Source organism: Onychomys torridus, chromosome 4 (assembly GCF_903995425.1).
Source record: "Onychomys torridus chromosome 4, mOncTor1.1, whole genome shotgun sequence".
Lineage (NCBI taxonomy): Eukaryota > Metazoa > Chordata > Mammalia > Rodentia > Cricetidae > Onychomys > Onychomys torridus.
The window spans coordinates 93,409,274-93,431,461 of record NC_050446.1 but is presented as its reverse complement, the minus strand read 5'-3'; the positions used below and the strand labels follow the sequence as shown (position 1 = coordinate 93,431,461).

Genomic DNA, 22,188 nt, shown 5'->3' with positions numbered 1-22,188 from the left:
TTCTCAAGCCTGGCAGCCTCTTGACCTTTGCTTGTCTGAGGTTTACGTTTCTGTGGGCCTCAGCAGCTGCAGAAAGGAGGCTGGGACATGGTTGCCACTGGCTGTCAGAGGGAAGCCAGGAGACTCATTCCCAGCACTAAACAAAGCCCAATTGATCTTTGACCCCTGTCCCTCCCAAGAGTTTTGGCCCTCTTCCCACCTCTTTTCTTCCTTGTGGGCCTCTCCCTGTATTCTCTGTCCCTCATTTTCCTCTGTGCCCTGGCCTGCAACTAGCAGTTTCCCCCAGCTCCTGGCCCAGTCCAATCTGTCCATGCTGTCCTCAAGTCCTGCTTCCTGTACATCTCCCAACCCTGACAGAGACAACCCAGACAAGAAGGTCCACTGGGCTTCTGAGAGGAGAAGGAGAACGTCATCCACAGACTCAGAATCAAAGACTCACTTGGACATTTCTAAGTTGCCCAGGTCCCGGAGACCCAGCCGGCTGACGGTGAAGTATGACCGAGGTCATCTGCAGCGCTGGCTGGAGATGGAGCAGTGGGTAGATGCTCAGGTTCAGGAGCTATTCCAGGTGGGTAGCTTGAGGGAGGCTGCCGGAGACTGTAGACCTGGGGTCAGGTCCTGAGATCCAGGAAGCTTTCTTAGAGACTTCCAGGGGAGCTGGAGGGTTGATGTGAGATGCTGTCCTGGAGCATGCTCCTTCTTCAGATGGAAGAAAAGTCTTTAACCCCTTTGTGTTATGGAAAAGGCCTTTTAGCACTGCCTGGACTCAGTTTCTGAGCTATACGATGGGCTATCCATGTCTGGTCTGTCTCTTTGCTAACAGTGAGATTCAAATGGCAGTTGAAGAGTAAATGCTTGGCCACACTACTACTACGCCTCTTCTGTACATCTATGCTTAGAGCCACATTGTCCAGTACTGTCCCTATCAACACTGTGGCTATTAGCTTTAAATGAGTTAAGATGAAATGAAATTTAAAATTTCGGTGCCAAGTCACATAGGTATGGTTGAAGTGCTGACTGCCTCGGTACCATATTGCCAGCACAGATGTGGACCCGCTCCACTATCTCAGAGCGGGCCATGCGGAACTAGACAGAACAGGCAGGGAAATCACTGATGCCATGACCCCTCTGGCTTTGACATGTGGCCTCTCTTCAGCCTCAGCCTGGGAAAGGATGGGTTTTGTCCCTGGTCACAGAAGGGAGTACTCTTGGACCCCATCAACGCTGATCCCAGAGCAGTAGCAACTGATACATCAAGAATAACATTTTGACCTCTTAACAGTTCTTAACCACAAGGCAAGCCTGGGCATGCATTGTTCAATTTAACCCTCCCACAACCCCATCAGGTAGGTACTGTCTTACAGCTGAGTGGAGACTTCGGGCTGGAGAGCTCAGTTGGTCAAGTGTGTGCATGAAGCCCTGACTTTGACCCCTGGCATTGCATTCCTGGTGGCACATTCCTACGGGAGGGTCAAGAGTTCACAGGTATCCTCAGCTGCCTAGTGAATTCAAGGCCACCCGGGATACACCGGTGACTTGTTTAAAGTCACACAACTAGGAAGCCATGAGACTAGGAGTATAGATTGACCCCTGGGAGTTTGGGCTTTTATTTGAACAGCCAGTGAGAATTTAAATCTATTAAAGCAGGTTCAAGCATTGGGCATTTATAAGCCCCATGGCTGGTTCTAGGAGATTAACCCACAGGACCAGCTCTCTTTGTTCACAAGAGTGTTTGTTAGCCTGCCAGTCTCCCTCCCTTCCTCCCTCCCTCCCTCCTTCTTTTCCTTCCTCCCTTCCTCCTTAGCCCGCTCCCTTCTTTCCTTCTTTGGGTTCTGTGTTAGGACCTGTGATTCTTGCAGGGATGCTGTCCTGCTATGGGAATACAAAAGGAGGGGCAGATGAGGTCTGGCCAGTCTTACAGCTCACTGTATCCTGTGGCCGTTTAGCACACATTCGCTCTGCTGAAGCATCCTTAGCCTCCTTGTAGAGGGTAGAGAGATGCCCCGAGCATCTCTGGTAGCTGGGAGCTAGAGGGGAGGACTTTCTTGGTCCCCGTCTGTTGTGGTTTTGCAGGGCACCTCCCGCCACCCCCACTTTACTGCTTCCGGCCCCTCCCCACTGGCTACAGTTCCATTTCCAAGGGTTTCTTGTGCACTTGCCTGAAAAGTCTCATATTTCAGACACCTCAGGGCAAGTCCTGCCGGGCAACAGAGAAAAGCAGCAGCCGGAGAACCTTGTTTTACAAGGTGAAGATGGAGGAGGGGAGGGTGTATAGTCATGTACCCATAATACTGGAAAACAAGGCCTGTGGGAGGGCCGCTCCCAGGGAATGACTGGCATAAAACGCCTGGCCTGTAGTTTCCATGGCAATTGTCCAAAGGTGCCAGCAGGAAGCAGCTAAGTGCCTGGGAAGCTCCTGGTGGCTGGGCATCTTAGACATAGGTCAGGGTAAGTCCGGACTGGCTCAGCTTCAGTTCTTCCTTTGTAGTGCCCTCCACCTCCATGGCTCTGTCCTGCCCACCCTGTCCTGCTGCACTGTTGGGAATGGTTACCGGGATGTGCCTCCTGTTCAGTTTGATGACACCCAGAGGACATCCTCAGAGGACCAGTGTCCCCTTGGGTGTGTAGCTTGGCCTGGGGTCTGTGGGGAACCAAATCTGGGATACACACAGTCTGGGGCCCAGAAGCTTCTGTTCTCTAGAAGTAACCTGAGGATTTGGAACCGGCCCCATACACTATTTCTATCCCTTAGGTCTTCACTTCACATCAGGCTCCTTAAAGGATTTGTCCACACTCACTATTTTTACTGACCTTTCCCATCCCCTATACCACTCAGTCCCCTGAAATCTGTGGAGAGCTCTGACTCAGGTTACTGTCCACTGCCTTAGGGTCAAATCTAATGAGCATATCAGCAGGGGACACCATTGACCAAGAGTGAAATATTTCCTTCCTGCAGTGTCCATGATACTGGATTTTCCTGGTGACAGTTGGAACACGTTCCTGTTGAGATGGTGACATTTTAGAGCTGGGGCAACTGAGTGAGATCCTATCTTGAAATAAAAAATATACACAAAAGTTCAGTGTAGGTAGGACACTGGCTCAGCATGTGTGAGACCTTGGGTTTCACATCAATCCTGAGTTCCACCAAATACGTAAGTAAATTAAAAGTATTGTTGGGGTCACTGAAGTGGCTAAGCAGGTAAAGATGCTACCACATAAGCCTGATGACCTGAGTTTGATCCCTTGCACCCCAGTAGGTGGAAGGAGAAAATCAACTCCACAAAGTTGTCCTCTGACTATGGTATGCTTCCTGCCATCATACACAGGATAATACTAGTACTAGTACTGGTACTAGTACTAGTACTAATAGTAATACTAACACTAAAACTAATAGTTTTTTAAAAGTACTGTCAGCTTGACAAGGTATGTGCCACCACGGCCTGGCCTCTCTGGCTGACTAGTGGCTGGCTTTGCCCTCTGATCTTCAGGCAAGCTTTATTTGTTAGAGCATACACAAAATGTCACCACAGTCTTACTGTGTAGCCTAAACTAGCCCAAAACTCTAGACTTCAGAGTAGCTAGAGTTATAGGCATGTGCCATCTTGCCCTGGCTCTTCCCCTGCCCTCTGAGGTTCTGATACACTCACTTAGGCTGACGGATGATCTGCAGACCAGGCTGTATTCTACGTCCCACTCAGCATCCACCCCTTGGGCTGTCTTCTCTAAACTTTTTTATTTTTTTCAGAATTAAATGTGGGGTTAATCCCATCCAATAAAGCCTTTACTTAAAATATTATCACTTCCAGATGCCCCACTTGACTCTTACTTTATTTTTGGTGTTTTGACACAGGGTCTTATACGTAGCCGTGTGTGTGTGTGTGTGTGTGTGTGTGTGTGTGTGTGTGTGTGTGTGTGTGTAGCCTAGAATTCACTACGTAGCCCAGGCTGGCCTCAAACTTTCAGCAATCCTCCTGCTTCTGCTTCCTGAATGCTGGGATTGTAGACATATGCCACCACACCCAACCCATTTTATATGTTTTATTAAATTATTAACATTTTAATTAATTTTTTAATTTTTTTTTTTTGAGACAGGGTTTCTCTGTGTAGCCCTGGCTGTCCTGGAACTCAAAGGTCTGCCTGCTTCTGCCTCCCAAGTGCTGGGATTATTACCACTGAGTGTAATGAAGAATTAAAGTCAGGGCCTCATGCATACTAGGCAAAACCAGCACTCTGCCACTAAGCTATGTCCATTTAAACCTATCTAGCTGTTCGTCCATTTTTTTGAGTTTTGCTGTTGTTTTGAGATAGCATCTAATGTAGCCAAGACTGGCTTCAAACTCTATGGAACTGCGAGTGACCTTGAACACTCCTGATTCTACAAGCTCTTGCTGGAGTGCTGGATTACAGGTTTGTGTCCCCATGCCTGGTTCATGTGGTTCTTGGGGTTCAGCCCAGAGCCTGTGACTACTGCACAACCACTCCATCATCTGAGCTACATTCCAGCCACCCTATGGACAGTTTTTTACTTTACATTTTGGAACAGGCTTGATAAATTCCCCAGACTGGCTTTGAACTCCTGATCCTCCTGCCTCAGCTTTTCTGGGTGCTAACATTTTTATTCTCTCTCTCTCTCTCTCTTTTTTTTTTTCAAGACAAGGTTTCTCCGTGTAGTTTTTTGGTGCCTGTCCTGGATCTCGCTCTGTAGACCAGGCTGGCCTCGAACTCACAGAGATTGGCCTGGCTCTGCCTCCTGAGTGCTGGGATTAAAGTGTGCGCCACTGCCATCTGGAGCACTAACATTTTAAACATGTACTACATGCGTATGCTTAATTTGGATTTTATCTTCTATTTTTCTCATTTCCCTACCTGGAAATTCCATCATATCTATCATTTCTGAGATTATTGGTGTTTGTATGTGAGTGTGTGTGTGTGTGTGTGTGTGTGTGTGTGTGTGTGTATTAAACCTAGGGCTTCACACTTGCTATTCAAGTTTTTCACCACTGAAGTTACACCTAACTTTAGGTGTAGACATTGGGTTCTGGGCATTGTGAATTGAATGTCAAGTAGCTGGATATGTTTTAAGATTTGTTTTTTTATTTTTAGTTGTGTACATGTCTCTGTGTACTCTATGTAGGTATATGCATAAAAATATTGGTGCCCTCAGAGGCCAGGAGCATCAAATCCTTTAGAGTTAGAGTTACAGGCAGTTTTGAGCTTCCCAATGTGGATGCAGCAGGGGATTGAGTTTACCTCCTCTACAAGAGCACTATGTGCTCTTAACCTCTGAGTCATTGCCCCGGCTCAAGCAGCTTCATTTAAAAAAAAAAAAAAAATCTTTGTTTAAGTAGTGTTGGGTTTTATTCTATTTGATGGTAAAGTTACTAGTGGTTCAGTTTAATCTGACACTTGTTTCTAAACTTTGATGGGATTAGTGCAAAGTTGCCTTTAACCCCGGAAATCTTGGCCCTCCCAGAGTAGAGTGACCTTTCTGAGGTCATTGCTCAGACTTGATTTATGTCCAGTCCTGTGTTAGGCCTGAGAACGGCCCACCTCTGTGCCTTCAACCCCTCACAGTTGGTTCTGAGTATGCATCTTAGTGCTCAGCAGAGACTCAAGAGTCCCTTCTGCCGATCGCCCTAGCTCTTTCTGCATAACTGTCCTTACACAGAAATTAGTGCAGTGACTTCAGCTACCTCAGTCTTCTCCAGGTCCCATCTCTGTCACATGGCTTCAGTGACACCACTGTGCTTTGCTTGGATCCTCCAGGAAGAAATCTTGTTTCTTTTCTTTCTGGACTCAATAGTAATATTCCCAAGTTCTTTATTGTGCAGTATCTGAAAATATTGTGGGTTTTTTTTTTTTTGTTTTGTTTTGTTTTTCAAGACAGGGTTTCTCTGTGTAGCTTTGCGCCTTTCCTGGATCTCGCTCAGTAGACCAGGCTGGCCTCAAACTCACAGAGATCCTCCTGGCTCTGCCTCCCGAGTGCTGGGATTAAAGGCGTCCGCCACCACCGCCCAGCTCATTTTTTTTCTTGTATTACTTTATACGTATGAGTGTTTCTGTCTTGTGCCTGGAGAGACCAGAAGAGGTTGTTGGATCCCTTGAAACTGGAGTTACAAACAGTTGTGAGCAACCATGTGGGTGCTAGGAATTGAACCCAGGTCTTTTGGAAGAGTAGACAGTGCTCTTAACCACTGAGCCATCTCTCCAGCACATGTTTTTGTTTTTTTGAGACAACATCTCCTTCTGTAGCCCAGACTGGCCTAGATCTCATGATGTAGCTCAGGCTGGCTTCCTGTTTTAGCCCAACTATTGGGGTAACAAGTATGTACCACCATGTCTGACATTTTATTATTATTATTATTATTGTTATTGTTATGGTGGTGGTGGTTTGAAAGAAAAAGGCCCCCAAAGGCACTATTAGGAGGTGTGGCTTTGTTGGAGGAAGTGTGTCACTGTGGGGGTGGGCTTTGAGTTCTATGCTTAAGCTACTCCCAGTGTCACAGTCCACTTCCTATTGCCTTCTGATCGAGACAGCCAGCACCCTGTCTGCCTGCATGGCGCCATGCTCCCCACCATGATGATAATGGACTGAACCTCTGAACTATAAACCACCACCTCAATTAAATGTTTTTCTTTATAACAGTTGCCGTGGGAGCCAGGCAGTGGTGGTGCACACCTGTAATCCCAGCACTCGGGAGGCAGAGGCAGGTGGATCTCTGTGAGTTCGAGGCCAGCCTGGTCTACAGAGCTAGTCCAGAACAGGCTCCAAGGCTACAGAGAAACCCTGTCTCGAAAAACAAAAACAAAACAAAACAAAAAAAAGAGTTGCCATGGTCATGATGTTTTTCCCATAGGAATAGAAACCCTAACTAAGACAATTTGTGTGTGTGTGTGTGTGTGTGTGAGTGACTGTAGGCTCACACGTGTCATCATGCACATGTAGAGATCAGAGGACAGCTTTCTGGGAATTGGTTTTCTCCTCCACTGTGGGGTCTGGGGATCACACTGAAGTCACCAGCCTTTATCTGTTGAGCCATCTCTTTGCACCTCTCCCTCATCCAGGTAAATAGGTTGTCACTGTGTAGCATTGGCTAGCCTAGAATTCACTACATAGACCAGACTGGCCTTGAACCCAGAAGGATAAGCCTGCCTCTGCCTTCTGAGTGCTGGGATCAAAGCTGTGTGCTACCAAGAATGACCAGGTTTTTTTTTTTTTTTTTTTTTCCAGAGCTGAGGATCGAACCCAGGGCCTTGTGCTCGCTAGGCAAGCGCTCTGCCACTGAGCTAAATCCCCAACCCTGGGTTTTTTTTTTTTTTTTTTTTAAGAATTTTGCTATGTAACCCTTACTGCCCTTCACTTGCTATGTGCCCAGGCTAGCTTAGACCTAGCACCACAGGTGTGTGCTCTGACATTTGACTTTTGTTCGTACATTTTGTGCCATTTCGTAGTTACCTACTTATGAGAATCATCTAGTCCTGTCACCCACCCCCCAGCATAAGCATAAGGATTTGGTAAAGTTTGGTTTTTTTATTTATTTACTTTGGAGACAGGGTCTCATTTCAGGCTTAGTAGCCCAGGATGACCTCCTGTCTCTACCTCCCAGGTGCTGGGATTACAAGTGTGCTGGGTTTATGCTGGTCCTGGGGCCTGAATTGGAGCTTTGTGCATGCTAGGCAAGGCCGCTCCTGGCTGATTTTTACTCTCTAGATTGTAGAGGATGCTCCCCCTGATCCCCAACTTGGTGAGCATTCCTTCTCATGTACTCCTGTGATCTCTCATCAAGGCATCTGTCTGTCACCATCTATTGTAACTGCCCTTTCACTTGCCTATGGCTTCCAAGGGCAGGACCATGTTGTCTGTCTGTCTTGCTGTTACAGCCCTAAGACTCATCATCTTTGATACAGAGCATGCCTTTAATAAGTAGACATAAATGTGTGAGTGATGAATGAGATGAGTTCCAGATGGAAGACGTGAAGGGAGCGGGTCTAGAGCTTAGGGGAGGGGATAACCCGAGCAATACTGATTTGGAAAAAGGGCAGACGACCCCAAGTGTTAATAGTGTTACCTGTTAGTGAGAGGAGGAAGGAGGTAGATGAGGGCTCCTTTCCGTTTTACTACTTCATTTGATCCGTTTTATTTATTTGTAATTTACAAAGCCAACTTTATTGACTATAAATTGACAGAGTAAAATGTGCCCTTTTGCAGTGTGCATAAAAATACAGTATATTTTTCCCTTTATAAAATGTCCCACCACCAAGGTAAGAAATACCTCCATCACCCAAGAAGTTCCCCAAATAACATTTACCTTTAACCAAATTATGTAATTATGTAATTTAATTGCTATCATTTTTATATATTTTATTTAACATAATTTAAACAAATTATGTAATTGAATTGCTATTGTGTCTGGCTTTGTTGCTGCTGTTGCTACCAATTTCTCTTCTGTTTTAAGACATTGCTATGTAACCCTGGTGGGTCTGGTCCTCTCTATATAACCCAGGCTGACCTCCTACTCACAGCAGCCCTGTCTCAGCTTTGTAAGTGCTAGGATTACACTGGTGTGCCATCCGGTCTGGCCTCATATCTGTTTATGCTATGACTCATTAACTGCTGATAATATGGAAGCTGCGTGAAGGCAAGATCTTTGTTCACCGAGGTTCCCAAGTTCATAGTGCCAAGTTCACAGCAGCTATTAGACACTTGCTTGGAGAAAGGCAGATTCCAAATGATTAAATAGTCAAATGGAAAAACAGAAAATTGGAAACCGCTAAAGAAAAGTACAGATGGGGCCGGTGAAGTGGGTCAGTGGTAAAGGCACTCGCTGAGCAAGACTGGCTACCTGAGCTGATCCCCGGAAGCCATGGTGGAGGAGAGAGCCAAGTCCACAAGCTGCCCTCTGACCCCACATCATGTGTTCCTGAACACACACACATATTTTTTTTAACTATGATTATAAAATACCCAGCTAGGTATGGTGGCACACACCTATAATCCCAGTACTCGGGAGGCTGAGGCAGGACAGCAAATTAGGGGCCATCTTGGACTATCTAGGATGCCTTCTGTTTTGTTGTTTTTTGTTTGTTTTGTTTTGTTTTTTTGAGACAGGGTTTTTCTGTGTAGCTTTGCACCTTTTCATGGAACTCACCTGGTAGCCCAGGCTGGCCTCAAACTCAGAGATTCACCTGGCTCTGCCTCCCGAGTACTGGGATTAAAGGTGTGCGCCACCACCCCCCGGGCCTTCTGTTGTTTTTTGAGACAGCTTCTTGATATTCAGCTGTAGTTGGTCTGGAACTAGCTATGTAGACCACGGTGGCCTTGAACTCTCAGGGATCTGCTTGTCTCTGTCTTCTGAGTGCTGGGATTAATGGGCTGAGCTACCACACTGGGCATTTTCCACCCAAAAGACAGGGTCTTTCATTGGCCTGAAACTCACAAGTAAGCCAGGCTGGCCAGTAGCAAACCTCATAGATCTACCAGTCTCTACCTTTCCAGTGCTGGGATTACAAGCACTCACTGCCACGCCCCATGCCTGTTTTAATTTGTAAATAACATGTATTTATTTGTTTGTATCCACACATCTGAGGGGCACATATAAAGATCATAGGGCAACAGCTTGTGGGAGTTAGTTCTCTGCTTCCACTGTGCAAGTCCTGAGACTCAAACCCGGATCCTTTGAAAGAGCAGCCAGTGCTTTAGCCGTCTCTTCTGGCTCTCCCCCTGCCCTTTGGATAGGGTCTTACGTAGCCTAGACTGGCACTGAAGTGGCCAGATAGCTGGGATTACAGGCATGCACCACCATGCCCAGCTCCCAAGCTCCCACCTTCTTATTTGGGAGAGTTTTTAGAGACAGGGTTTCTCTGTGTAGCCCTGGCTGTCCTGGAACTCCCTCTGTAGACCAGGCTGGCCTCACACTCAGAGATGCCTCTGCCTCCCAGGTGCTAGAATTAAAGGTGTTCACCACCACACTCGACAAATATCTTATTATTTTATGTGTGTAGGCCTGCATGTATGTCTGTTCTCCAAATACTTGCCTGGTATTCAAGGGAGTGCAGAAAGCCCTGGAACTGGAGTTCCAGACAGTTGTGAGCCTCCATGTGGGTGCTGGGAATTGAACCCAGGTCCTCTGGAAGAGCAGCCAGTGCTCTTAACCACTAAGCCATCTCCCCAGGGCCATTCTCCCTCCTTTCTGAGACAAGGTCTCTCTGAAGTCTAGTGATCCGCTTTCCTCCGCCTAAGTACTGACACTGCAGCACCAGTGAAGTCACTCTTCCTGAGTAGCTCTTTCCACTTTGTGTAGAGCACTGGAGGTACTTGGTAAAAGCGCACTGGACAGAATAATCAATGGGCATTTTGAGTAAGCTGAGGAGGGATCACTATGGAAGACCACAGATGAAGGCAGAGATGAGCGAGTCCTTGACAGTGACTGCTCTTCTAGCACCAGGCAGGCGGTCAGATCTCTCCGTTACTCTGAACTAGGGTCAAGAAGCTCCTTCTGAGCCTGAGATTGATCTGGAAGCTCTCATGGAACTATCCACAGAGGAGCAGAGGACTCAGTTGGAGGTAGGATGGGAAACTGGGGACTGGAAGTAGGGCTGGGAGCCTGGGGTCTGCTTCCCTGGGTGTCATGAACTGACTTCCAGCAGCACACTAACCAACTGAGCTAACTGCCAGCTGCAGAGAACCAAGTTACAGAGAGGGGAGGGATCTTGGGAGGCTGGTGGACGCTTGTGGGGAAGTCATATGGCTCGGCTCACCTGGCTCTCTTTCACCCAGGCCATTCTCCAAGACTGCCCCTGTGACAGAGAGGTAAGGCATATTCTACTTCTGCAGTGGAAGGCCTAATGGGGGCAGCTAGGATAAGAGGGGCATCTGAAAGGAAAGCTTGGCCCTTGGGAACTCTTTCCTTTTCTTGCTCTGGGGGACATTCGAAGATGGATTAGGGAGAGCAGCAGGGGAGCTGTGAGTTCCTGCTTCATCTTGTTGCTCTTTCTCCCTCAGCCTTTCATCTCTGAGCTGCTCAGTCAACTCAAGAAGCTTCGGAGACTCAGCAGGCCTTCGAAATAATACTGGAGAGACCATCTTCTGTAGCCTCAGCCCTGCCCTGGATGCTGGCTGAAAGGTCTTCAATACAGACGAGGGATGCAGAAGACAAGGAGAGACACTTGTACAACTCAAGTGTGTGTGCAGCTACTACTGGGCTCTCTCTCTCTGCTGGGCTCTCTCTGCTGGGCTCTCTGCGAGTCAGTTGTGACTGTTGCCTAATGCTTTCATTGGCAGCCAGGATAAAATCTTTAGGAGACCAGCTAAGTGTGTGGAGTGTGGTGTATCTAGCTGGGGGAAGGGAGAAGGGAAGTGATATCTTGTGAGACCAGCATCCTAAGTCCCTTGGCTGTGCCTGCATCATCTATTCATCCATCTATCACTCTCATCCCACCCCCAATGCCAACAGGTGTTGAGAATTCAAGGATGGCGATCACAGCCTGGCTTTGAAGAGATTGGGATAGTGAAGGACAGAGGCCATGTGCATAAAGCACACAGCCCCCTGGCATCACCAACAAGAGGGGCCCAACTGGCAAAGAGAAGTTTTGAATTTCACCGAGGAGGCAACAGGAAGCATCTCACTAGATCTGGAGCATTCAAGGAGGTTGACCCCTCCTCCACTCACAGTATAGCAGGGATCTCTAGATGGTACTCACCCATATCAGTCTCTGCCCTTAGTGAATGTGGAAAAGAAGGACAAATCAGAGGATATGTACAGTGAAAGGGAGTGCCAGGGGTTGGGCAAAGTTGTTGGAAGACAGATATTGGATCTCTGAGGAAGGCAAGATGGGACAGGAGCCAGGAGGTAGGTCCTCTGTGGTCAAGGCAGGAAGCAGGGCATGTATATTGTGTTTCTACATTCACTGTTTAAGTACTAGAGGGACAGATATCCAACATGGAAGGGTCTTATAGCTAAGCTGAGCTATCCTGAGTAGAAGGCACAATTCACTAAGATGAATATTCATACTTACTTGGTATGAGACCACTAGGATGGTGGAACTGTCCTTGCTGGGAGCTTACACCTTTTCATGAATTCCACAGGAGTCAGTTTCTAGCCTATTGCGTTATTAGCACCTCTCACAGGCCTCAGGCTCAGGGGCCACAGGATTCTGGATATAGTTGGTGTTGGGTGCCTGGAGGTATAGGTCAGTGGAAGAGCATGCTAGTGTAGCATGTATGAGGTGTGGGTTCAATCCCCGGTACTGCCAGAAACAAACTCACAAATAAAAAGAGTCTGGAGCTAGGGCTGTAGCCCAGTGGTAGAGTCCTTGTCTAGCATGTGCAAGACCCTGGGTTCAATCCCCAGTACAGACAAACAAATCTGGGGCTGATGACTGAACAACTTATTTTTATTAGATCCACTATAGGCCCTGGAACCAGGTTTCAGAGCTCATCCTTAGGAACAGTCCGCACTTCCCCATCTGCCTCTCAGTTTCAGACCAGGCTCCTGGAGGAAGGCCCTTACTCCTCCTTTCCTCCGGCTCCTCTAAGAGTCATTATCTTCAATGGACTTTTGCTTCCATACAAGGACTGTGAAGCTCGAAGAGAGTGTGTTTACCATCAGTAGAGCCAGATCTGCTATCCCACTGGATGCCCTGAGCCTGGGCCCAGGTGGCCATGACAGCCTGCTGGCTGCCTGTGGCACTGCCACCTCAGGAGGTCACCAGGGTTTTCCTCAGTGTTCTCGGCCAGCAGTTCGGGGGTGGTATGCAGAAGTCCGATGCTCTTTAAGATCAAAGTTATCGTGGCCCTCCCTGGGGAGCAAAGGGGTGAATGGCAGAGATCTTGGCATCCCTCAAGCCAAGATCAATCTACCCTTAGAACGTTCTACCTGTACCCACCGGAAGCAGCGGGCACAGTAGAGGTCTCCATCGCAGCCAGCACAGCGCAGGGTAGCATCCTCGTTGCAGATACAGCACCAGGGGAGCTCTTCTTCCTCAGCCTGGGGCCCAGGAGGCAGAGACTGGGTGTTCAGGGAGGGAGAGGAATGGGGGAAGTCAAGTACAGATGAGCAGTGAGCCAGGTGCAAGGCTGTGGAAGTGTGGCGATGCCTGTGGGGGCTTTTCTCACCTCAGTCTCTGCCCTGCTGGCTTGGGCCCGGGGTCGGGGAGCTGCTTCCACAGGGATGTTAAAGCCACATGCCTCATCCAGGGCAGCTTCCTCAGTGAGCTGTGAAGAGAGAGGAAGAGAAGTACTTCCTGCTCTAAGCCCAGGCTCCCCTCACAGCATTTCTGGCCGAACTTCTCAGCTCTTCACCCTTTAGCTCCTGTTGTACCTTCCTGGTTTCTTGAGATAGGAAATATAGACCCCAACTAAAATTGGAGCTGTGGAATGTCCACTCATGTGGCCCTAGAAGCCAGTGAGGAAGAGCAGCCAGCCAGCGCACCACTGAGGCAGAGGCAGAGCAGGGGCAACGGGGTGGGTAACAAGGCTACCTGCTTCAGGACTCTCTGGATGGCTGTCTCTTCATCCTCCTCCTCATCACTGTCTGGTAGGTGATAGTCCTGGAGGGTCACTTGAATGAGAGGGCAGGAACAGAGGAAGGAGTGATGTGAGAGATTTCACCACATGGCTGCCCTCCTGTCTCCTAGAACTGTTGCTTCCCTGGGGATACCTACTTCAGAGCTGAGAATCCAGCTGCTGTGCTTCCCTACCCCAGCCATCAGCCCTGAGCACGAGGGCAGTAGAGAAGAAGCATTAGCACCCAAAGAGACTGAAGGTCCCACTGCCTCTTATGGCTGCCTCTGATCCTCATTCCCTGCTCCGCCCCATCATATCTCATGGCTCTGCACAGGACACGGCAGATCCTTTGGTACAGGGACCCTTAGTACCTGCATCAGCACTGGCAGGGGGGTAGTCTGAGGTGGCAGCAGGCCTTGGCTGGGGGCCCGACTAAGGAGGCTGGCTTGAGCCTTTACCTCTGTTGGGGTCCTGTCCCTGAAGTACAGCCAATCTTTTGGCGAGAGCCAGGAACCGTTCCTGCCTCGTGTTCTCCTCCCGTAGCTCAACTGCAGCCTCAGCCAGCAACCTGCTCTTCTCCTTCTCCAGGGATGGGCTGGCCTGCCCCCGGGAATCTGTGTGCTGGTTCCTTGTACCTCCCTTGTTGAGGTCATTCTGGAGGGAGGGCACTGGAAGGGGAAGACAGTTACGAAGGCAGAAGAATTCCAGAACCCATTTCTCAACGACTTTTTAACCATATGTTATCAATTTTTTTGCTCAGTACTTGGCTTATATTATAAACAAAATTACTATTTCTTCCCTTTTTCCAAATATAAAATAATTTTTTAAATTAAAGATGGGGGTTTGCTATGGAGTCCAGGCTGGCACCCTCGATCTTCGTGCCTCTGCTCCACAATTCTAGGATTACAAGTGTGTACCATCATGCCTGGCGAAAATAGTAACTTTCGTTGTGTCTTGCTCAAATGCATCAACCTCCACCCACCTAGCTGATATAGGGTGCTATCCTAGGGCTTGAGAGTCAAGGCTCAGACACGGGAGGCTAAGGTTTAGCTAGTCTATGTCTTTCAGGGCTGGAATTAACCTTTTCTGGGAGGTCCTGAAGGCAGCAACTGTCTTAGATAATCGGCAAGAAGAAATCTGATCAGAGTGGACGTGGTTCTGACATGGTCACCTTTAGTTTAGAGTTTCAGAGCAGGAGCTTTAAAAGCAAGTTGGCCATGACAGCACAATCCTGTAATGACTTCCTGTAATCAGGAAGATCAGGAGTTCATGGTCATCCAAGTTTGAGGCCAGCTATACAAGGGCTACATGAGGCCTTATCTCATAAAAATAAAACAAACAAAAGCAAAAATAGCTTTACGTAGAACACTCATCCCTGACAGTTAAAGGCTGTGTGCCCGTGACCTAAGCTTACCAAGTCTATTTCTTCAGTTATACAAAAGAACAGTCCTTCATCAGATCAGTGAGGGTACCCACTGAGACTGTGTATAATGCAGTGTATCAATCTTAGTTCTTGGGACTCGTCTAAGGGGACAATTCTCTTTTAGGGGGTGGGGAGCAGACAAGTGCACAATGGCATGTCAGCAGCATCCCTGTCTTCCACCTACCAGATGCCAGTAGCACCTGTGAACTGTGAAAACAAAAATGTCTTCAAACATTTCCAAAAGTGCCCTAGAGGTAAAAATCATCCCTAGTTGGAATACTGCTCTGGAGCCTTTCTATACCACTGTCCAAGAATCCCATGGTGTTGGGAACACGCCATAGCATGCCCCAGGTTCATGCTGTCCGTGATGTTTGCTGCAAGCTCACGTGGGTAGCCAGGGGTTGAAATGTGGCTGGCGTAGGAGGCAAGTGAAACTTAACTCTTCATTTAAACCTCTTCCCCGTTACCGGTGTCTTCACTGCAGACAACACTGAGTACTTAGTACGAGCCAGGCACTTACTGTGTTATTCCATTTATTCCTCATGACTTCTACCACGAGATAGGCTTGATCACACAGCTTGAGTTTTCAGATTAGAGATTTAGACAGGTGAAGGAACTCGTGTAAGGTGGTGGGATTGGAATTCCCCATCTTACTGTAGAGCTGGTGCAAGAGGCTTACACTAGCCCCCCTTGGAGCAAGCACTCGGTGCACAGAAGCTCTTCAGTGCTGACCATTCTCTGGCTCATATTTGCCTCCCAAGAGGGTAGCAGGAGAGGCAGGGCATGATTTTGGAGAAGCCAAGTAGACAGGTTACCTGGGCTTCTTCGTTCCCAGCTTTCATCAATAGCCACTTCAGCTGCCAGCTGTGTGAGCAGATCCTGTGTCTGCTGAGCCTGGGTCCTGGTGTCTGGTGCCTGGTGTGCCTGTGCAGAGGAGGGGACCTCAGTGGGGAATAGGAATTCGGGGAAGGCCACACCAGAAGTCCAGAAGTCTGAGTCAAGGCTGGTTGCTGAAGAGTTTTCAAGGCCCATGGGAAGGGATGAATTCAAGGTCCACATAGGTAAGTAGGTCTGGCAGCTGCCAAGAGGACTGAGTATCCACTCTCTGCTGATGCACTCAGTCCTGCTGCTGGGCACTTGCTCTCTGGCTTCAAAGCAGGCCTAAGGCTCAGGAGGTAGGGGTGGGAGGCCTTACTAACTCCTGCAAAGCACATCATCAATCATACATGGATCTGGGCTTCTGTAGGGTGCTTGCCCTAGGAAACCCTACCCCCCACGCCATGCCACTCACCGCTCTCGCAGTGTGAGAAGGTAGCACTCTGCCCTGTAACGCTGCAAGCCGATTCTCCATCTCCTCTGTGGAAGGGATGGAGCCCTGGACTTCACCCTTCAGTGCGGTTAGTCGCGCCTCTATCTCGGCTTGTGAGGGCACCGACTCTGTAATTGACAGGCAGAGGGTTTGTAAGGGCCAGAGGCAGCACAGTCCCAAGGCCTGCACTGTGCCTTTTAGGTCCCCCTGTCCACTTCAACTCACTGGGCTTGTTTTCCTGACGGAGCCGCGCTAGGCGGTCAGCGATGGCTTGGTCTTGTGGAGTTAGGCCCTGGCTCTGGAGGGTGCTGGGCTTTTTCTTGGCTTCCAAGGCTGCCACACGCCTGGCAGGACATGAGGTAGACACTCTTAAGGCAAAGGGGAAGACTGAAGGCACCCATCCAAACCTCTAGAGGCAGTCTTCTGTGGCCTCTATTTATGTGGTAGTGCAGCCCAGCCCAGCCTGCCTGACAGGGAAGAGCTCCCAAATGCCTTTTCTGAGAACAGATTAATGAGCTGCTTTCGGAATCTAAGAGGGGAGCCGGGAGCCGGGAGGTGGGCATTCTCTTTAGCCCGCACCCGTGATCTGGAGACATGAGTCCTGCTGCCGGGGTCCTTGTCCTCTGCCGTCCCCACATGCCCCCCTTCCAGTACTTACTTCTTGTAGTTCTGAGGTGGCGACCACTTGGAGGAATTGTCAGAAGATCCTCTGGAGGGGAAATGCGGTGTGAGAAGTCCCATCACCCCATCATCAGTGATTTCTACCCCAAATACTTCCTAGGCAGACCTCTGGCCAGGGATCACAGGCCACAGGCCTGCTCATGCTTACTGCTATGTCTGTCTGAACCCTTGGTCAGGGCCATCTCTCACCTGGTCAGGACTGTGTGGCACTGCTTGCAGACTTTCTGTTGAGTGTTGCCAGCCCGAGGCACCAGAGCGCTGAAGCTAAGACAGCCATTACAGAAGGCCCGACCGCAGTTCTTACAGCCGTACTAGAAGAAAGGCGAAACAGGAGGCGCCCTCTCTCACCCACCCCTATTGGCTCTTCTCTGGGACTCTCTAAGTAAGCACTCACAGAAAGAAGAAATTGAAGTTGTAACCAGATGTTGGAGGAAGGAAGAGCAGTGGGGTCCAGGGAGAGACAGGGGTAGAGGGCACAGCAATTCCTTGGTTTCCAGTCTTGTTTGGGTCAGATAAAATTTCAGGCAAAACTCACATGCTTTCTACCATTTTCAGTCTTACCACGGGTGTGTGTGTGTGTGTGTGTGTGTGTGTGTGTGTGTGTGTGTGAACAATGAAAACAAACAGAGCCCTGGGAGTCAGGTCGCTGGCTAGTTAACAAAAGAGAATCAGACCCAGTCCAGATGCTATGCTTTCTCTGCTCTGGCAAGATGGTGGGGGGTTTGGCTCAGGATAGGGTGGTAACAATAGCTTCAGTTATTAAGTACTTAGTGTGTACCAGGCACACAGCTTGGACCTTAAAATCCATCATCTGACCTAACCATCATAATTTACATACATTATCATATTTGATCCTGATGCCCACTGTTAATATCTCTGTTTTAACAGGGGCCAGAGAAATTACATGACTTGTTCAATTTAGGTCTTTCCGTGCATAAGACAGGACAGCTGAAATTTGAACCCTGACTCTGAAATTCATGCTCCTGAAGTGCTCTAATCCTGAATATCATGAATTCATCCCACTTAATTCCCACTGTCTCCCCAAAAGCTTACAAGGAGGACCTAGTAAGTCTGTGTTGAGAACAAGAAGGCCTTTCCATAGCGCCCTGGGACAAAGAAGAAATGTAAATCTAACCCGGATAAGGCTGCCTATAAGGCAGGTTTCAGAACAGAGAGTAACGGTCACGGTGGGACACACAGCGGTCATAGGATTTTAAAAGATTGAGATGGAGAAAAGCAGAAAATGGAGAAGCAGGAGGCAGATTCTCCACTTGGCGGTAAAAAGAAAAAAAAAAGTGTGACTTTTGGAAACTGACAGTACACTATAATTTATAGGGTGCGTTCAGCTCCAGCACCTCACCAAACCCCTTAAACTTTTTATTTTAATTACATTATTTCGTTGTGAGTGTGTGTGTGTGTGTGTGTGTGTGTGTGTGTGTGTAGACACGTGCATGCCATGGCACGTGTGTGGAGATCAGAGAATAACTTGCGGGAGTTCTCTCCTTCCTGAGGTTCGAATTGAGGTCATCAGGCTTAGCGGCAAGTGCGTTTACCATCTCACTGGATCTCATCATACCATCATCTTAACCCAGAAAGCGAGTGGGCATTCGCCCCACTTTACAGAAATGTTAACGGAGTTACTTCGTCAAAACCACACCACTAAAAAGAAGCCGGCAAACTGGATCTTTGGCCTGCAAGTCCAGCGCTCTTCCCTTCGCCCCGCGCCCTCCCTTGGCCCTCCAGCTCTCTAGGAGAACACTCGCCTCCTTCTTGAAGAGGGTGAACTTGACAGCACAGCCGTAGCACCTGCTCTCCATGGCGTCTCGGCACCACAGATCCGAAGGATAGCCTCTCACCAGCGCAGTGCAGGCCGCTCAGACCCTCAAGCCTATGCAACCCAGCTCTACACGCCCACCTGCACCATCCAGCCGCCGCCCTGCGCGGGGGAATTCTGACTCTCTCCGCTCACCACCCCGCCGGCCGCAGCGGAGTGTGGGATGCTGGGAGTCGTAGTTCACTTTCCGCGGCGCGCTCCTCCATAGCCAGTCGAACCTCAACCGGATCGTGCCGATTCCCAGGGTGCTTAGCGCCGTTGCGCCGGCTCCAAGCCCGTACCCCTCCCTGTGCGCGCTCAGACTCCTGGGAATTGTAGTACCCATTCGGTCGGGGCTCGAACCATGGCGGTGACTAAAGAGCTCTTACAGATGGATCTGTACGCGCTGCTTGGCATTGAGGAGAAGGCGGCAGACAAAGAGGTGAGAACCTGAGCGGCACGGCAGCTCTTCGGACCTCGCGCCTGGCCCGCGCCTGGTCCCGGTTCTCTAGGCCCCGCCCTATACTGGACCGGGAGCGAGTACCAGCCTAAAGTCTAAAAAGGGGGTCCTCCGGGCATTTCCTGACAGGCTTAAGGACTCTTAGGGAGGGAGGCTCTGAGGACTTAGAACTGGGGGACTGTACCACAGTGTGTGGAGGCCAGTTCGAATCTGAGAGCCAGGCCGGCTTTTTTACGCCTGCGCAGCAGCTGTTGCTCTCTTTTACCTGTGTGTGGAGGTGTTTCGTTTCAGTTTCTAAACTAGCTGTTTTAACTTCAGGTTGAGCCTGGGAGGGCAGGAAAGTCAGCTCTCTAGGCTTTTCACCCCCTCCTCCCCTGGATTTGGCGTTGAGACCTAGGACCCAGAGAGCGCGGTTATTTATTTATTTATTTTCCCCCCGCTATTTAAAAATATCAGATGCTCAGTGTTGTTCTCAGCGTGTGCTACTTAGCGGGTTAAACCTGAGGATCGGAAGGCTAAAGCTGGCGGTGCGGAGTCCCACTTATTTTCATTGCTGGTCAAGGTGCCCAGGGTGAGACAGATCAAGCTGTTACCCCTGGATTGTGCTGGTAATTCTAACAGGATAGGCAGAGGAGTTCACCGGATAAAAAGCAATGCCCACCGGGCTGGGCCTGGTGGTTCGAACCTTGGGAACTGGGGAGAGGAGAATCAGGAGATCAAGGCCAGCTTCAGCTTGTAGAGTTCAAGCGCAGCTGAGTTTACCAGAGATCCTGTAAAACAACAACAACAACAACAAAAAACAAAACAAAACAAAACAAAAAAGAAAACAGGAAGAGGGAAGGAGGATCAGGAGTTCAAGGTCATCTTTGACTATAATGTTTAAGGACTTTCTAGCCAACCTGGACTCCAGAGACCATGTTTAAAAAACAAAACAAGCTGGCACTCCTTTAATCCCAGCACTTGGGAGGCAGAGCCAGGCGGGTCTCTGAGTTCGAGGCCAGCCTGGGCTACAGAGCGAGATCCAGGACAGGCACCAAAGCTACACAGAGAAACTCTGTCTTGAAAGAAAAAATAGAAAAAGAAAAACAAACAAACAAACAAAAACCACAAAACAAACAGCAGAGAGAGATCCCTTAGTGACAGAATTGGGAGGCGGACTGAAAGCCAGGTCCCCTGATTCATGGCCCATGCCCCTACCACTGAGCTAAATCCCCAACCCCCTGTACAGTTAATAATACCAAGGAACACCAGCACTCCATTTTACTTCATTTAGTTTTTTTCTCTGAATTCCAAAAATATGAATCTACTTCTCTGTTTGATCTATCTTCCAACATCCAAAATTGAACTTAACTTTTTTGCCCAAACCTGTTCCCTCCTTGGAATCCTCTATCTTTATAAATGCCACCACCATCTTGTCTACTCGAGTAGGGTATTTATTTTTATTCATTTACATTGCTGAGGATTAAACCTTGATTCTTTTACCTGTTAGGTAACGCTATAGCACTCAGCTATGCTCCAGGCCCATCCATTCTGAGTTACTCCTGATACCTCCTTATTCTCTCCCCACTGCCCTCTGTCCATCACTGGGTCCTAATGATTTAGCCTTCCAAATGATTCTCACACTTGTTCACCATCTCTGCCTCTTCCTGCCCACTTCTCTGTTGCCGGCCTGTTCTACTGTAATCTGTCATGCCTCTCCAATCCATTCTCCTCACAGAAAATTAAATGATCCTAGTACTTCCTTAAAACCCTGTAGGAACAGGACTGTAATCTCAGGCTCAGGGGATTTGCAGTTCAAGGCCAGGATGGGCTACATAGGGAGACTGTCTCAGTAACAATAATAAAACAAAACCACATAACAGTCAGTACAATTCATCTCACACACACACACACACACACACACACACACACAGACACACGTCAGTGATGTTTTTTCTTCCCTTCTGTCCTTCTGTTAGTTCATTTTTGTTTGTTTGTTTGTTTTTTTGGAGATAGGATTTCTCTACACAGTCCTGGCTGTCCAGGAACTCACTCTGTAGCCCAGGCTGGCATTGAAGTCACAGAGATCCACCTGCCTCTGCCTCCTGAGTGCTGGATTAAAGGCACGTGCCACCATATCAGGTTGTTAAGCCATCTTGCTTTTACTTATCCTTCAGAACTCAGTTTAGGGTTGGGAGAGAGTCTGCCTAGCATGCATGAAGCCCTGGATTTAGTCCTCAGCACCACATAAACTAGGTGTTGTGGTATATATCTGTAATCTCCACATTTGGGAGGTGGAGGCAGGAAGATCAGAAGTTTAGTGTCATCCTTGGCTATATAGCTAGTTTGAGACTAGTCTGGGTCAGAAACTGCCTTAGTTTGCTTTCTATTATTTTGAAATCCATCATGGCTGGCCAAAAGCAATCTGGAGAGGAAAGGGCTTATTTTATCTTAGTCTTCCAGGTAACATTGCATTGCTGAGGGAAGTGAGGGCAGGAACTGAAGCAGAGACCATAGGAACGTCGCTTATTGGCTTACCCCTGCTGCCTTGCTCAGTTTGCTTATTATACAACCCAAGATCACCTGCCTAGAGATGGCACCTTCTGCAGTGGGCTGGGCCCTTCCACATCAAGCATCAATCAAGAAAATCACCATCAGGCTTGCCTACAGGGCAATACAATGGAGGCATTTTCTCAGTTGAGGTTCCCTCTTCTCAGCTATCTCTAGCTTTTTTCAGGTTGACAGTAAACCTAACCAGTACAGAGACACTATCTAAAAACAAATAAAAACAACAACAGCAATGGAGAAATGGCTCAGTGGTTAAGAAGGCAATTGTACGGGTTGGGGATTTAGCTCAGTGGTAGAGTGCTTGTCTACAAACACAAGGCCCTGGGTTCCGTCCTCAGCTCTAGGAAAAAAAAAAAAAAAGAAGGCATTTGTAATTGGAGTTTTCCCATCCTGACGTCCCACTCCCTGTCCTGGTAGCTACTTCCAAATTACCACGCAGAGATTTAATATT

At 48.5% G+C, this 22,188-nt stretch overlaps 3 protein-coding genes across 5 annotated transcripts in view; 2 read left to right on the top strand and 1 right to left on the bottom strand.

The window, feature by feature from the left end:
• The first annotated feature begins 249 nt into the window (after nucleotides 1-249).
• On the top strand, nucleotides 250-11,135 carry Ppp1r14d (protein phosphatase 1 regulatory inhibitor subunit 14D). The gene is made up of 4 exons (XM_036183089.1): nucleotides 250-568; nucleotides 10,481-10,564; nucleotides 10,778-10,810; nucleotides 11,003-11,135. Exons 1-4 carry the CDS (start codon nucleotides 311-313, stop codon nucleotides 11,066-11,068), a joined length of 441 nt encoding a protein of 146 aa, XP_036038982.1. The 5' UTR covers nucleotides 250-310; the 3' UTR covers nucleotides 11,069-11,135.
• A 1,240-nt stretch (nucleotides 11,136-12,375) lies between these two features.
• On the bottom strand, nucleotides 12,376-18,887 carry Zfyve19 (zinc finger FYVE-type containing 19). 3 transcript variants are annotated; one of them, XM_036186106.1, is made up of 11 exons: nucleotides 18,681-18,887; nucleotides 17,107-17,228; nucleotides 16,895-16,945; nucleotides 16,462-16,580; nucleotides 16,219-16,364; nucleotides 15,743-15,851; nucleotides 13,963-14,172; nucleotides 13,480-13,559; nucleotides 13,115-13,213; nucleotides 12,886-12,986; nucleotides 12,376-12,798 (listed from the first exon to the last, which is right to left on the bottom strand). In XM_036186106.1, exons 1-11 carry the CDS (start codon nucleotides 18,732-18,734, stop codon nucleotides 12,720-12,722), a joined length of 1,170 nt encoding a protein of 389 aa, XP_036041999.1. In that variant the 5' UTR covers nucleotides 18,735-18,887; the 3' UTR covers nucleotides 12,376-12,719. The 3 variants fall into 3 exon arrangements, with proteins under 3 accessions (XP_036041999.1, XP_036041998.1, XP_036042000.1); XM_036186105.1 differs by having other exon boundaries at nucleotides 12,886-13,007; nucleotides 18,681-18,886; XM_036186107.1 differs by having other exon boundaries at nucleotides 12,886-13,007; nucleotides 18,833-18,881.
• A 162-nt stretch (nucleotides 18,888-19,049) lies between these two features.
• The window catches only part of Dnajc17 (DnaJ heat shock protein family (Hsp40) member C17), a 33,567-nt gene continuing 30,428 nt past the window's right edge, over nucleotides 19,050-22,188 (top strand). Inside the window, exon 1 of the mRNA XM_036185026.1 lies at nucleotides 19,050-19,172. Coding sequence (XP_036040919.1) covers nucleotides 19,095-19,172 — 78 coding nt within the window. The 5' untranslated portion in view covers nucleotides 19,050-19,094. The remainder of the gene's footprint in view (nucleotides 19,173-22,188) is intronic.